Source organism: Hibiscus syriacus, unplaced genomic scaffold (genome assembly GCF_006381635.1).
Source record: "Hibiscus syriacus cultivar Baekdansim isolate YM2019G1 unplaced genomic scaffold, ASM638163v2 tig00002841_pilon, whole genome shotgun sequence".
NCBI classification, from domain to species: Eukaryota; Viridiplantae; Streptophyta; class Magnoliopsida; order Malvales; family Malvaceae; genus Hibiscus; species Hibiscus syriacus.
The window spans coordinates 282395-296382 of NW_024061948.1; the positions used below are offsets into that span (position 1 = coordinate 282395).

At 34.0% G+C, this 13988-nt stretch overlaps 2 protein-coding genes and 1 pseudogene across 2 annotated transcripts; 1 reads left to right on the plus strand and 2 right to left on the minus strand.

Moving 5' to 3' along the window:
* Positions 1-1092: 1092 nt before the first annotated feature.
* LOC120159397 lies at positions 1093-4277 on the minus strand (annotated as a pseudogene).
* On the minus strand, positions 4051-7073 carry LOC120158431 (importin subunit alpha-2-like). Its single transcript, XM_039169272.1, has 11 exons — positions 6731-7073; positions 6550-6646; positions 6369-6460; positions 6050-6181; positions 5754-5939; positions 5495-5658; positions 5337-5415; positions 5104-5232; positions 4849-4976; positions 4382-4753; positions 4051-4292 (listed from the first exon to the last, which is right to left on the minus strand). Exons 1-10 carry the CDS (start codon positions 6938-6940, stop codon positions 4384-4386), a joined length of 1587 nt encoding a protein of 528 aa, XP_039025203.1. The 5' UTR covers positions 6941-7073; the 3' UTR covers positions 4051-4292; positions 4382-4383.
* A 5729-nt stretch (positions 7074-12802) lies between these two features.
* On the plus strand, positions 12803-13268 carry LOC120158470 (60S ribosomal protein L29-1-like). The gene is made up of 2 exons (XM_039169296.1): positions 12803-12958; positions 13047-13268. The coding sequence occupies exons 1-2, from the start codon at positions 12857-12859 to the stop codon at positions 13128-13130; spliced, it is 186 nt and encodes a 61-aa protein (XP_039025227.1). The 5' UTR covers positions 12803-12856; the 3' UTR covers positions 13131-13268.
* The last annotated feature ends 720 nt before the right edge of the window (positions 13269-13988 follow it).

The window sequence follows — 13988 nt, forward strand, 5'->3', positions numbered from 1 at the left end:
TCGCCCATGTATTGATTTTCAACAATATCCTCCTCCTAGAAAGAGATCTAAATCACACAAAAATGGCAAATTTGGTCACATTTTTTATTAAAATAAAAAGATAAATGAATTCCTTATTTTCTCTAGAATCGAACCGAGAGGGAAAAAATACAAATCAGTTCGAGGTTGATGACGCCTTGGGGGAGACGAAGAAGAAGAATTGGAAAACGGAACCTCCATGAATTTGACTCCATTTTTTCCTTTTTGTTGAGAAAAGAACACTACTTTTTAGTCTCATTTGAGCTTCGATCAGTGTTTGAGAATTTTTGATAAATTTATTGAAATGAAGTCCCTAAAACCTCTATAAATTGATGATTTGATGAGAAATAAACCCTAAGAAGAAACAAAAAAAGGGGGGAAATACAGATAGTTGAGTGACCAAAATAAAATTATAGGAATAAGTAAGTGACTAAATATATATTAATAAGCTCGCCCTTTTAAGTTTTCATAAATCGTGGAAAAAAATAGTTGAGTCACCATTGTGTTTTTACAGGCTCGCCCTTTAAGTTTTCATAAATTGTGGAAATGCCGCTCCCCACCTTCTTAAAATTGTCCAAAGGAGTTTATTAATATATTAATATGGTTTTGTAATTTTAATTTAGGGTTGATTTGTTAAGTTTTCAGATTTTCATTATATTTAATTGAGAATATAGAATCGTTTTTATATTATTTTTATCTGTTTAATATGTATTTTCATAACTAAAACAAAATATTTCATTATAAATGTATTTTGAGAAGAGACACAAACAGGCTAAATTTGTCATATATTTTTTAGTTTAAAAATTATTTGATTCTAAAATATATTTAGAGATTTAACGATTTAAACAGATATATTAAAAATAAATAATTAGACATAAGGACTAAAAAAGTAATTTGGATCAATAAATAAATAATTACATAATACCCCCAAAAAATCACAGGGGTTAAAATTTCCCCATTGCCCTATATTGTAAATTCATATGTCATCCAAGATATTCATACAACATGAACAAAAGAGAAGAAACAGTAGAAAAAGGCCAACTAAAAATAAAGTAATGGCACATTAGTTTCTAACTATTCTTGAACAAACATGAACACAAGAACTGATACGAAGACCGAGATTACCATCGCTGAGCCCTTTCGATGACCGCTGTTCGTTGGCAACGTCGAAGGGAGTGCACACTCCTCACCGTTGAAGAACACTTTCGAGGGAAATCCATCCCCTGCAGCAATATCGATGGGGTAGTTTTCTTGGTGAACGAGATAACTGTCTGTTGCTTTCCGGGCACCCTTGAATCTTTCTCGGGATTCGCTCCATCGGTTTCTGCAACGATATAGTTTAATCCAGGAAGTCCTTGCATGAATATAGTATTGTTAACACCATCCAACTCCAAGGCAGTTCCATTGAAGGAATACATCTTTTGAAAGCCGGGGATTGCTTTATGCAATTGTACCGCGGTAAACCAATCCCGGAAGGCAATTTCATCCCAGTTGAATATTGTGATCCTAGCACTCCATCCTCGAGAGAAGTCCGAATAAAGATGCCAGTTTATGCTCACTCCACAGGCATTGGATTCGGACTGTTAGCTGTTTAATATCGGCCCAAGCTTTGGTTATAGCAGTTCGATTTTCAAATAGAACAAGAAGTGCCTCCGGTTGAACAGGAACAGCCGGAGCATTTGTTCTACAGGTGTTGGCAGTGTTGCGGAGGCACCCACATGCACAAGTCGGGCATGGGACGACTGATTCATTGAAGTATACAGAAAAGGATACGCAGCACTTAGGCTTTGCATTCTTGGGCTGTGTAATATTGCAAACCACCTGCCAGCTAGCAACTACGGTCGTATTCGACGGCAAAACACTAGGGTCCGGGAACTGGCTAGGGCTTACGCGAACCGGGGGATCACATTTGTAATCAGGGTTCAATGTGCCATTGATCTTCCAATTCTGAGGAGGAGAGAGCTCAAACCGGTTGAGATCTGGGGGCATTTTAAAGACATGCATCTGGAATACTGAACTTGACTTGCTAGGGTCCATTGTTGGTGGCAAGATCGTACCGTCCCGACAGCAATTCGGGATCAGCCCAAGAGTTGTATCATTGGCCTTTGTCGGAGGCAGGTCAACAATCACCGGCCTCCTCTCACAGTTTAAATCATTGCCAAAGTCTAGACCCCTATAGTGTTGCCCTTGCAGACCAAATAGGCAGTCCGCTGAATCAACAACATATGGATAAGCCCCTTTCATTGTATATAAACTCATCCCTCATCCCTCATCCCTCATCCCTCATCCCTCATCCCTCATCCAATCAAAAATCAGTTTCCAATTATCAAGTCGCCCAAGGGGGTTATGGTTTGAGATAGTAACCTGTGCCCAGTAGTTCGAATCATATGTTCTCGTCACATCATACATGATCGTAAGATCCCCACTTTGCCGAGGTAGGAACTCGTCGTCATCTACCGTAACATTTGCTTTGAATTTCGGATCTTTGGTGCAACAAACTTGCATCTCACTTTTACCTGGAAGAACCAGCGACAGCAAAATATATGTGTATCAATACGCCAACGGCTTATCAAAATAAAATTCATAAAAACTAATGCAATCCTCAAGACAAGACTATGATTATAATTCCGGTCAGAGAAATGATTATCTCGTTTTTTATCGTCGGCCTGTTACGATTCGGATCCGAGACATACAGATGAACAAATAACTAGACTAATGCTCAATTTAATTAGGATCCATAAGAACTTGAAACAAGACTCAACATAGAAATTTGACCAAATCCACAAAATCCACTCAAGACTCAACAATTCCACTGTTAATTCCCGTTTGGAATATTCAACTCAAACATCACATCTCATTCGAACATATACATATACATATATGTAAAGATAAATTTTACCCATTTTTTACCTTGCATAGAAGGCTTAGGACAAATGAACCCATCATTGACAAGCAGAATAGTTTCAGGAAAAGGCACATTGGGAGGCTTCACTCCAAACTGAGTCCCAAGGAGCTTGACTTGAACTTGAATCTGATTCAAGTCACCGGCAGTCTCAATCGCCGTTTTCAGATCACTCATCGGATACCCAGCGAAAACGGTACCGTTCCCAACATTGGCAGGCAAACTCGTCCCATCAACCAAAACAGCATTCGACGCTGAAACCAAGTACTCTTCATTTTTAAATCCAACGAAAACCTTCCACGATTTAAGCTTCTCGTGGCCGTTATTCAGCACTATTAAAACCGACTCGAATCTGTAGGACGGGTGCTTGGGATCCGTGGGTTTTAGCTTGGTTCCGGAGCTGTAAGCGTAGGACAAGTAGATGCCATTGCAGGAATCTGCGGCGGGTGATGGGGCATGAAAATTTAGCTCTTGTTTGAAGCCATGAAAATTTAGATTGTTTTTGAAGGAAACACTATCGAAACAACGAAAGGTAATCGAAAGTGATTTTTGTAGTGAAAAAAAAAAACCGCGTTGGATTGGTGTTCGAACAGAACAGCTTAGTAAAAGCTGAATATATTTTGAAATCATGAGTTTTTGAAATTATTTAAGTCGACAAGACAATTGCTTTGTTCAGTATACAGAGAAAGATCGATTTACAAATTATTTAAGTTACATTACATCAACAGTAAATAAATTCGTAATCTTTTCTTTTCGCCATTGAAATTAAAAAAAAACTACATTACGTTAATGAACGTTATCAATTTGTAAACGATCATTAAGACAGATAACGTGAAATTTTATTTAATAAAATGATACTTTTCATTATAATGACTAAGCATGTCATCTTAATAATATATTAAAAAAATAACATACAAAAATATTATATCATCGTTAATTATAGTAATAATTAAAATTTTAATTATTTCAATCCAAATTTTAGAAGTTCAAATTACAACCATAAAAACCAATAAAATAACTTATTTTAAATAATAATAAGTAAACATTAATAATACTTTTTTGTCTCACAACCGAAACAAATTCAAACACTACGTAACTACCGCAACGGGGGGTAACTTCCATTAGAGTGGAAGGAACCTCCCGTGCATTAGGTTGTACCACTTCACCTGTAATTTTTTTGTCTCACAACAGTAACCACTCCTCCGTAATCGGAAATCATATTTTCAGACTTACCCTGCCACATGGTTCACCACAGTGAAATTGGACCAACTACATAACTGGACACATCAAGGTGTCCCCACCAAACTTTTGACCCCCAAGTATCAATCATCGGCCCATCACCAACTGCTCGCTTCATCCAGCTACTGAACACCTGCAGTAGAATTAACCGTTAGATCCAGCACACAAGGAAAAAAAATAACCCTTCAAATTTGGGGTTAAATCCAGGAAAAGAATACAGACCTTCAACTGAAGTTGAATCCACCAGATGGAACCTTAACCTCATTCCCTCCAAACTGGAACTTCTGCTGAGTACCATCACCAGGAGGCAGTGTCTCTTCATCCTCCTCCAGCCAATAAGTCTCGAGAATCTTGACTGCTTTCTCATAGATCTCGTTATTGTCGTGACTCTGTAGGTTTTCAATCTTTTCTAACCCCTCAGCATCTTCTATCAACTGGGCACAATCATTAACCTCTCCGCCACTAGCAGCATTCTCAGCTTCACCGACCTTCAGAATGTTCTCCAACCCTTCCAGACAGACTGTTATAATTCTTGGATCAGGGCATGCAAGGAGATCGCACAAAGGTCTTATGCATCCATGACTGACCAGGTACCTACATATTCACATAACAAGAACGATTTAGCACTCAGTTCAATAAGAATGAAACAAAGGAATCAACATCAGAAAACAGATAAACAAATAACAGACTTGATTTGATCATGAGTACCACCAGAGGTAGCATTTGAAATCGCCCATGCTGCTTCTTTCTTTATATCAAATTCAGCATTTTGAAGTAGGCTAACCAGGGGAAAAATTAACCCAGCATTGATCACAGCCTAGAACAATTTTAATAATGATAAGCATAGCATAGTGGAGAACTTCCAATAGTGAAAAGGAGCAGTGAATCAGTAAATTCAGACAATTAGAAACACGCTTGAAGTACATATTGTCATGATTACTCACCTGAATCTGTTCCTTGTTTCCTGCTGTAATGTTTGAGATAGTCCAGCAAGCCTCTTTTTTTATGCTCTTTTTATGGTTATGGGTCAAAAGGCTCACAAGACAAGCTAATGCACCATGATCAATCATACACTGAAAATGAAGGCCATAAAGTCATAACAACATAAGGTAAAGAAAAACAGAAGCAGAAAATCAAAAATTAAGAATGAAGAATGAAACAGAATCTTAAACTGTGCCTGAGTCTGTAAATCATCTCCCGTCACAATATTTCCAACTGTACGGAGAGCAGGAATGAGAACAGAAGGAGATGGATTACTGCAAAAAATACATGTATAAACCATATGGTCCTCACACAAAAAGACGGCCCAAAGGTTTTTTTAGGTGTTATACTCACGGTAGGAGCTCAACAAGTCGTGGGCAAACTCCTGCCTCAATCACAGCTTGAATTTTGTCATTTGTGCCATCGGACAAATACGATAGAGCCCAACAGGCATCAGTGAGAACTTCTTCATCGTTTGAATGAATGAGACGTTCAAGCGCAGGAAGAGCGGGCCTCACCTAGCCAACAGATATCCAACATTTAAAAGCTAGATTAAAGACACAAAATAAAGGAGAGGAGTACAAAATAGCAATGCACAAAACAAGATGAAAACCTGATCAAATGGAGGTTGCGGCTTGCCCCTGCAGAAATTCGATAATGTCCAGGTCGCATTTCTCAGCATTGACAATTTTGAGTGTTCATTCAACTGGGCTAATAGCGGCATCAAAGCCCCATGGCTGAGAACAAGATCACGACATCTAGGGGAATCTCCAGAAACATTCCCCAATGCCCACACAGCCTAGATATTTACAAACATACCAATTATCATCATTGCTATTTAAAACAACAATAATACCAGAATCGCAAGTCTCAAACTTAATTCAAATGATAAAACTTTAAAGATTATACCTGCTCTCGGACATCATCACTTGGGGAACCAAGAAGCTTTACAAATATAGGAACAGCCCCATGATCAATGACTACCTTTGTATTCTCAGATGTTCCAGAAGCAATATTTGTTAGCGCCCAAGCAGCCTCAAACTACAATTTTCCCAAATAAACCAATAATATAATATAATTAAACCCCCAAGAGATGGACATGAGCAATAAAGAAGCCGCATTTGTAAGTGCTCAAGCAGCCATAAAATACAAGTTTTTCCATTGTATTACAAATAGTAGCAAAGAAGTAAACCCAAAAAATCGTTATTTGAATTCAATAACTTAATACCTGAAGCTGTGGGAAATCTTCCCTCATAAGGAACTCCACAAAGCGAGGAACGACGCCAGACTGTATCACTTCTTCAATTGGGGGACTCCGCTCTGTTTATTAAATTAAAAAGCCAAGTTTATTTACATAAACTAAGTTAAAGACTGATAATAAAAAAAGAAAGAAATGTAAGAAAAATTACCAATTGAAAGCAATTTACGGAACTGAGTTGTTGCTTCTAGCTGTGCCGCGCCGTCATCGGACCAAACGCCGGCAACCATCGAAGGAAGACTCTCTAACTGCAACAAGAAAAACCCTAAATCAATTAAATTTCAGTAGGAAAAAGATAAATTGAAAATTTTGCTTAAGCGATTGTGGTTTACTTTTTTCTCGACGTTTGAAGATTGAAGAGAAGCGGGCAATTGTTGAGCTTGAAGGCCTTCACGACGCTTCTTCTGTAAACTCTCTTCGCGCTTGCTTTTTCGGATCTCCACCATGTTGTCTTCCCTTCTACGGCGGCCTTCCTCCGCGTCAACCGCTACCTTGTAGCGGTTACGACGGACGTCAGTTCTAGTGCTCGGTCTCAACGACATATTGGGTGGCTGTTTTTCTTAGAAAATAAAACCAGGGAGAGGACAATGCTCCAAGAAAATTGAGATATTATAGAAATGGATCGAAAGAAGAAAAACCCTAGAGAGTTTTTGGGATTTTGAATTTTTATTTATTTATTAGAATAAATATAATTTTTCAATGAAACGACGCTAAGTAAGCTTGTTATTTAAATATCATCAATTTAAATAATTAATTAAAACTATTGCTTCTTTTTTTGGGAGGAAGGGATAACTCAATTAAAACCTTAATTCAAATCAAATATTAGGTTAGATAGATAGTTCTAGAATTATTCAATATCTTGGATAAAGATTTATGGTTTCAAATTAAATTTAAATTACATTTTTTTAAATTTAAATATATTCTTTTAAATTTTTAAATAAAATATTATTTTATTATGAATTTTTTAAATGAGATAAATTAAATTAAGGTCCATAGTATAATCTAAAATAGCATATCAAACATTGTAGGTTCATTTAAATGTTCACTTAGGAGCAAGTTCCACTCGATTTTCATGCATAAATCAAGACATTAGGAAAAGAAAAACATTAAACAGTGTGGCGTCGCCCGTTAATACTTGAACGACATAAGTCATGTCATACTTTGCCATGATTGAGTAGACTCCTTTTAATGTTACATGCATATAAAACAATATTTGTATTTAATCATTGTTTGACACAAATTTAAAAACGAATGATATCAGATACATTACTATTTCCAACACTTATATCCTAGTAAAACAACTATCATTTATCGATATTATACGACGAAAACATATATATGTTTTATAAATAGATGCAAGAGGTGAAACATCAAACTTTACAATGGAACATAGGAAATTTCCACATGTATACAACCTTTTATTCATCATCATGCAATAAGTTTACCCAAAGACATTAATATGACCATTGAAGATGTAAAATGGCCCATTTAGGGTCAGTAAACAGTATCATACTTGAAGAAAACCCAAAGCTATACGTTGTTATTATGCCCACGAGGTGTAAAGTCAAATCATCGATTTTCATATTGTAACCAACAACATTGATTTAAAAATATTGTGATTTTTTCGATGAAATCCTTTATCGATCATGAAGGTTTACATAAAATGCAATTTATGTTAACAAACATATATGAATATGCATTATGCATAGTGTCTCGGACTTATTCGTTCATGATTGGTGCAACAATTAAACACTATTTTTTAGTGACTAAATCAGCTTAAATCTTTTAAAGATATATTTGACGCACACTAAACGAATGAGAAAAATAAGGTAAATATGTTTTAAATAATAAAGAAGAGAACTTTGGTATTGATCACTTAAAAGAAAATTTTATTGACTTTGGAGGATGCTTTACAAAGTATACTCAAACTTTTTAATTATTGGATTGGATGACTTTAGCAAATAGTCAGGACTTCTTTATATAGTATTTCACCTCCTCAATGGAAGGTGGACACTATTTTAATCTTAGGATCTACATTTTACATCTAAAAGAAACCTAAAAATAACATACAAGTATTAGAACTTCTTATAAAAATCTAGAATTAATTTAGGCCTAAAGAATTCTCATAAACTTTTAAATTTTTCACAAGCCTATCCAGTATTCTAGAACCTTCTTCCTAGTTTTAGAAACTTTTATGATGTTCTATAACCTTCTACAATGTTCTATAATGTGTCGTAGTGTTCTAGAATGTTTTAGAATATTTAGATCTTTCTATAAGATTCTAGATTTTTTTGTTACATTCTAGAAAACTCTACCAATACCTTCAAAATTTTAATTAAGTTTGCAAATATAAGCGAAGAGATTCAGTTTATAAGAATATGCACGAAAGTAATAATATAGCTAACAGTGTATATAAATGTATATTTAAGGTAAAAGTAATGATGCTTTCTAAAGATTTATAAAATACAATTTATTTTATCTTAATTATAAAATATATTTAAATTTATAAAAAATGTTAATATTAAACAATTCAAAATCTTTACTGGCAAAATTGAAATTTGGATAAGTAGAATCTTTTGTTTTGCAAACTTGATATTATGGCAAACAGGTTGAGTTAAATATGTAACATTCTTATAGGAATCAAAGTTTTATTGTTGAAAAATCTAATTAAAATAGATATAGATGGTAAAAAAATCAAATACGTTAATTGTTATTATTATTATTTGTATATATTTTCATATTGATGATGATATTTATTTTTCTCTGTGTACATATAATGACTATTATAAATTTAAAGAACGATTATGTTATAAATGTGATTAAAATATTAAAAATATTTTTTCTGAATCGCAAATTTTTAAAACTTTAACCATTTTGATTCAAAATATGCGGGAGTCACAAATCAATTATATATGGTACTTACCTTTCAAACTAATATTAACTGTCATTATTTGTCAAATAATATCAAAGGTCCCTGTCTTTTACCTAAATTTAAAATTTAGTTTTTGTGCTTCAATTGTTAACTAATTGGATAAAGTACAGGGACCTCTGACAGAATTAGTTGCACAAAATGGAACTAATATCTCTGTCCTAACTACTGAAAATGCTGTTTCCTTTTTATCAATATTTGATTTTCACTAAGCTGGCAACTAAACTTACTTTACCACCCTTTTATACAACCAGCATTAAAAAAACTAAATAAACAGAGTTTCAAACCTAAATACCGGGAGAGCCACCCGAAGCCCTCGCCGTATCCCATCTTACGGATGATGCTGCACATAAAAACTTTGAGCCTTCCAAATTAACCTTCCCTTTCCCCGTTGTGAAGTTTGTCAACCACAGGTGGTGGCGTAATTCGTCCTCCGAGGCTGCGTACGGTATGTCGATCTTGTTCCCTAGACCCTAAATATGGAACCCCGAAGTCTAGTTCAATTCATTCATGCAATTGAGATTGCATATGTATTCACTTTAGCAACAAACAAAAACAACCCCTAAAACCTAAATATGTTACCCCCAAAGTTCAGTTCATTCATACAATTGAGATTGCGTATATTTTCACTTTAGCAAAAAAAACAACAACCCCTAAACCCTAAATATGAAACCCCTAAACAAAAGCTTGCCTTACACCCGATCGGGAATCGAATCAAGGCTTGAGAATTGAAGGGTGGATAACATCGTTTGGAACTGCAATGGCGTTATTGTTTTGCAGTTGTGGAGATGGTTTTTGTCCCATATGAAGTTTGGGTTTGTTGAACACGAAAAGACTGCTGAGTTTAGTTTGTTTTACTAAGCTTTTTGCGATAGGAAAATTCCGGTCAATAATATAGGAAGTCAAACGGTCGGTCTTACGTGACAAAATATTGTTAAATCAGTTGGGTTAACATGTAAGGTAAGCTTTCCTTATCTCATATTAATATTAATGGTTGTTAGCGACAAGTGACCGATTTATTACAAATTAATAATATTAATGATAATTTTGTTGCTTTTGAAGTTTCTGTAGAAAAAACGAAAATTTACTCAAATATTAGTAATTATTTTTATAGCTTACGAAAATTTACCCTCATGACGAGTTTCATAACAAATAACTTAGATCCTAAAATAATTTTTCAACACCTACATTTTTTTAAAAAAAATTACTTAATAAAAAAATAAGTGCCTAAACAATGAATTGAAAAACATTTTGGTGTCTAAAGAATTTTTTTGCTAAAAATAGGTGCCTAAAGTTTTATCAGTTACACTTTTAGTTGCCTACATTATATTTTTTAAATTTTTTAATAATACAAATATTATTTTTAAAAAAACTTTAAAAACTTAATTTATTTATAAGAAACCTCAAACTTTTAATGGAATATAAGAAAACCACTAAAAAACTAAAATATCTCATTTCAACCCCATTACCAACTGTTGCCGACCATCTCCGGCCACCATCGTTGTAAAACCTTGGTTTTGATCGAAATCGCACGATACAAATTTTGGTGGCGGTGTGGCTTATGGACGTCGGGATCAACCAGAATCGACGAAAAACAGTAACGGTGGCTTAAAATTTGACAAACCTTTGAATGCTTATCTACGACAAACGGTGTCACTTTACGACGAAAGGCTAATAGGGTTTGATCGATGGTCGACGTCAGTACCAGTGAAGGGTGACTACCACGGATGGCCGATTGAGGACCATGGAAAGGGGAAAGTGGAAGGGGGAAAGAGAAAGGGGGAGGGGGACGCAGGTTGTTGGGTTGTTTTTTTTTTAATTAAATAAATTCTCAAAATTACCAGAACGTGATATGTGTCACTTAACGACTAAATTTAACGGCCGTTACAGTCTAGACATCTAAAAGTATTATGATGAAAACATTGGTCACTTATTTTTAGCGAAAATTATTTTAGGCATTAAACATTTTTCGAGACAAAATTTAGACATTTATTTTTATATTAAGCCAAAAAAAATCACCCACAATATTTTCAAATTTTATTGCAATAAGTGTTGACAATTAATAATTAACAAATTTCAGCTAAAAAGGAATATTTTAAGAACCCATCAAGTGATCGGAGTTCAAACAGTTACATTATAGATTATGTATGCGTTGTTAATTGGTTATAAAAGTTATGAACCCAATTACCTTATAATCACTATATACTATTGAAAAAATATTTTAATTAAAACCAAAATGTTAAGATTTAATATAATTATCATAGGTCCGTTGCTGAATTTTTGAATGATACAATCATATTAAATTTTATTTTTTGTATTTTTTTATTTGACTCAAAATAATAATATAATTATCTTAGGCTCTTGCTGAGCATATATAGAAGGGGCACTTGCCCATGGCCCCCTCCGATTAAGAGCCCAAAATTATGAATTCTACATATAATTAAAAATGATAAATTATTTATTTAGCAACTCATCTATTATTTTATTTATATTTTGGTTATCTATTTATTATTTTAAATCAAACGTTACATTTTGTTTTTTTTATTCATCATTAAAAAATTAACGGCAACATGAATGTAGTATTTTTAAATTATTTTTTATTTTCCACTTAATTTTCTTTTATTATTATTTTTTGACAGTATGGAAAAAGTTGAAATCGAACTTGAATCCTCTTAAAAAAAAAGGTTATGTTTGTTTTGTGTAAGTATTTGAGTGTTTACTAAAACTACTTAATGTTTTCCATTTAAAATTTGATTGATTGATTAGATAGCCTATTACACGAAATAAAAAAATAATTTACAAATAAATTTATTTATTTTTATTTGCTCTTACAATTCAATTTTTTTCGATTTTTGTTATTAGAGACTTAATTTCTATCTTTACTCCTTGAAACTAAAATCTTAGAAATGAGTCTAAATTATCTTTATATATTTAAAAATAATTACAACAATATTCATTTCTCTATTTTTCAATTAATTTCTTATTTTACCCAAGGAATGAGAGTAATATATATGTCACACTCAAGTATAAGATTTTATTCCAAATCGAGTCGAACTTCAGATTACGTAAAATCTCTCTATTCTCGAATCAGACCAGATGATACATAAAGATTTATAATACTAAATCAAATTCAGATCAATCAGATATCTAACCCAACCGAACTTATGCACATCTTATTTCGAACGCAATCATTAACCATTTATTTCTAGGAGATGAATTCCAAGGAAAAGGGGGCATCTATAGAAATTTATGAAGCCCAAATGAGGCCCACTATTTGAGCCGGGGCATTATCGTCTTTCACTGTCAGCATCAAAAAATTAGGGTTTCAAACTTCCCCAATATATATATAAATCATCATAAAAAGCCGTAGTAAGAGCATCGACATCTTGAAATCCATCAGGTCAGCTTCCAACTCAATTTCTTTAACGTCGGAGAATATCACTTATTTCCTTTAGAAATTCAAATTAACACTGCGTTTCATTTTCAAATTTACTTTTGGGGGATTCGATCAGATTTGCGTTGAGTAGATATGGCTAAGTCGAAGAACCACACCGCTCACAATCAGTCTTACAAGGCTCACAAGAATGGAATCAAGAAGCCCAAGAGGCATCGCCATACTTCCACCAAAGGGGTATTATTTCCCTTTTCTCTATCGATTTTTCGTGAACTTACATTTTTCCTCTGATTTTTTTTTAAATTTCTCTTGTGATTATGTAAAGATGGATCCAAAGTTCTTGAGGAACCAGAGGTATGCGAGGAAACACAACAAGAAGAATGGAGAGTCTGCCACTGAGGAAGAGTAAATCTTTAATGGAAAATGGTATTAGCTTTGATTAGGGTTATCTAATTAGGGATGTTTCTCTTTCTTCTTTGGAATTTAGTGTTTACTGAGCTTTAGTAGTGATATTTCTTTTTATTTTTGGGATTGTTACTTGGAAAAAGATTTGAAGTTGTGAGCTTATTATTATCAAGAACATGCTCTGAGCTTATTAACTATTTCCTTTTTCCTCTGTTATTATGTTCAAATATTTATTTCATTGATTTGGCATTAAAAATTTTGGGATCTTTACCTACGGATAATGCATGTACATGTATATGATCTGTGGTGCATTTCATGATTTTGATTTCTGCATGAAGGGATTTGTGGTTTGATCCTTCAATGTAGGCATTAGTATGCAATATAGTCCAAGAAGATTTTTTCTTCTGCTATAGATTATGCATTAGGTGGCCTGCATTAGAAAATCTAGAGATCGTGTAGCTCGGAGTCGGCCGTTAGTGTGTCCTACACTAGCATATTTATCCTTGTACCAATATCCAGCCTCAAATACTTGTGTATTGCTGGCATAGGAACTGTTTGTGTTGGTCCAAGCCTGTGAATCGTTACAGATTTTTTTGAAGTTTTTCATCAGATCTGAATAGTTCCTTCTAAGGATTGTAATTGATTATGTAGAGTTCATTCTCAAAGTGGTTATAATTTATATTTTAGCACCATTACCCTAGCTAGTTTGCAACCCTTGGGCAGGATTCTGGGTTGCGAAGATTGCTGTTTTAGGAACTTGTGATTTTTGTTTGGCCGACCTTAGTTTGAGCATAGGAGAATGTTTTGGTTTCGAGTCCCGGATCCATTGAATACCATTGTTTTGAGATTGTTGTATGAACCA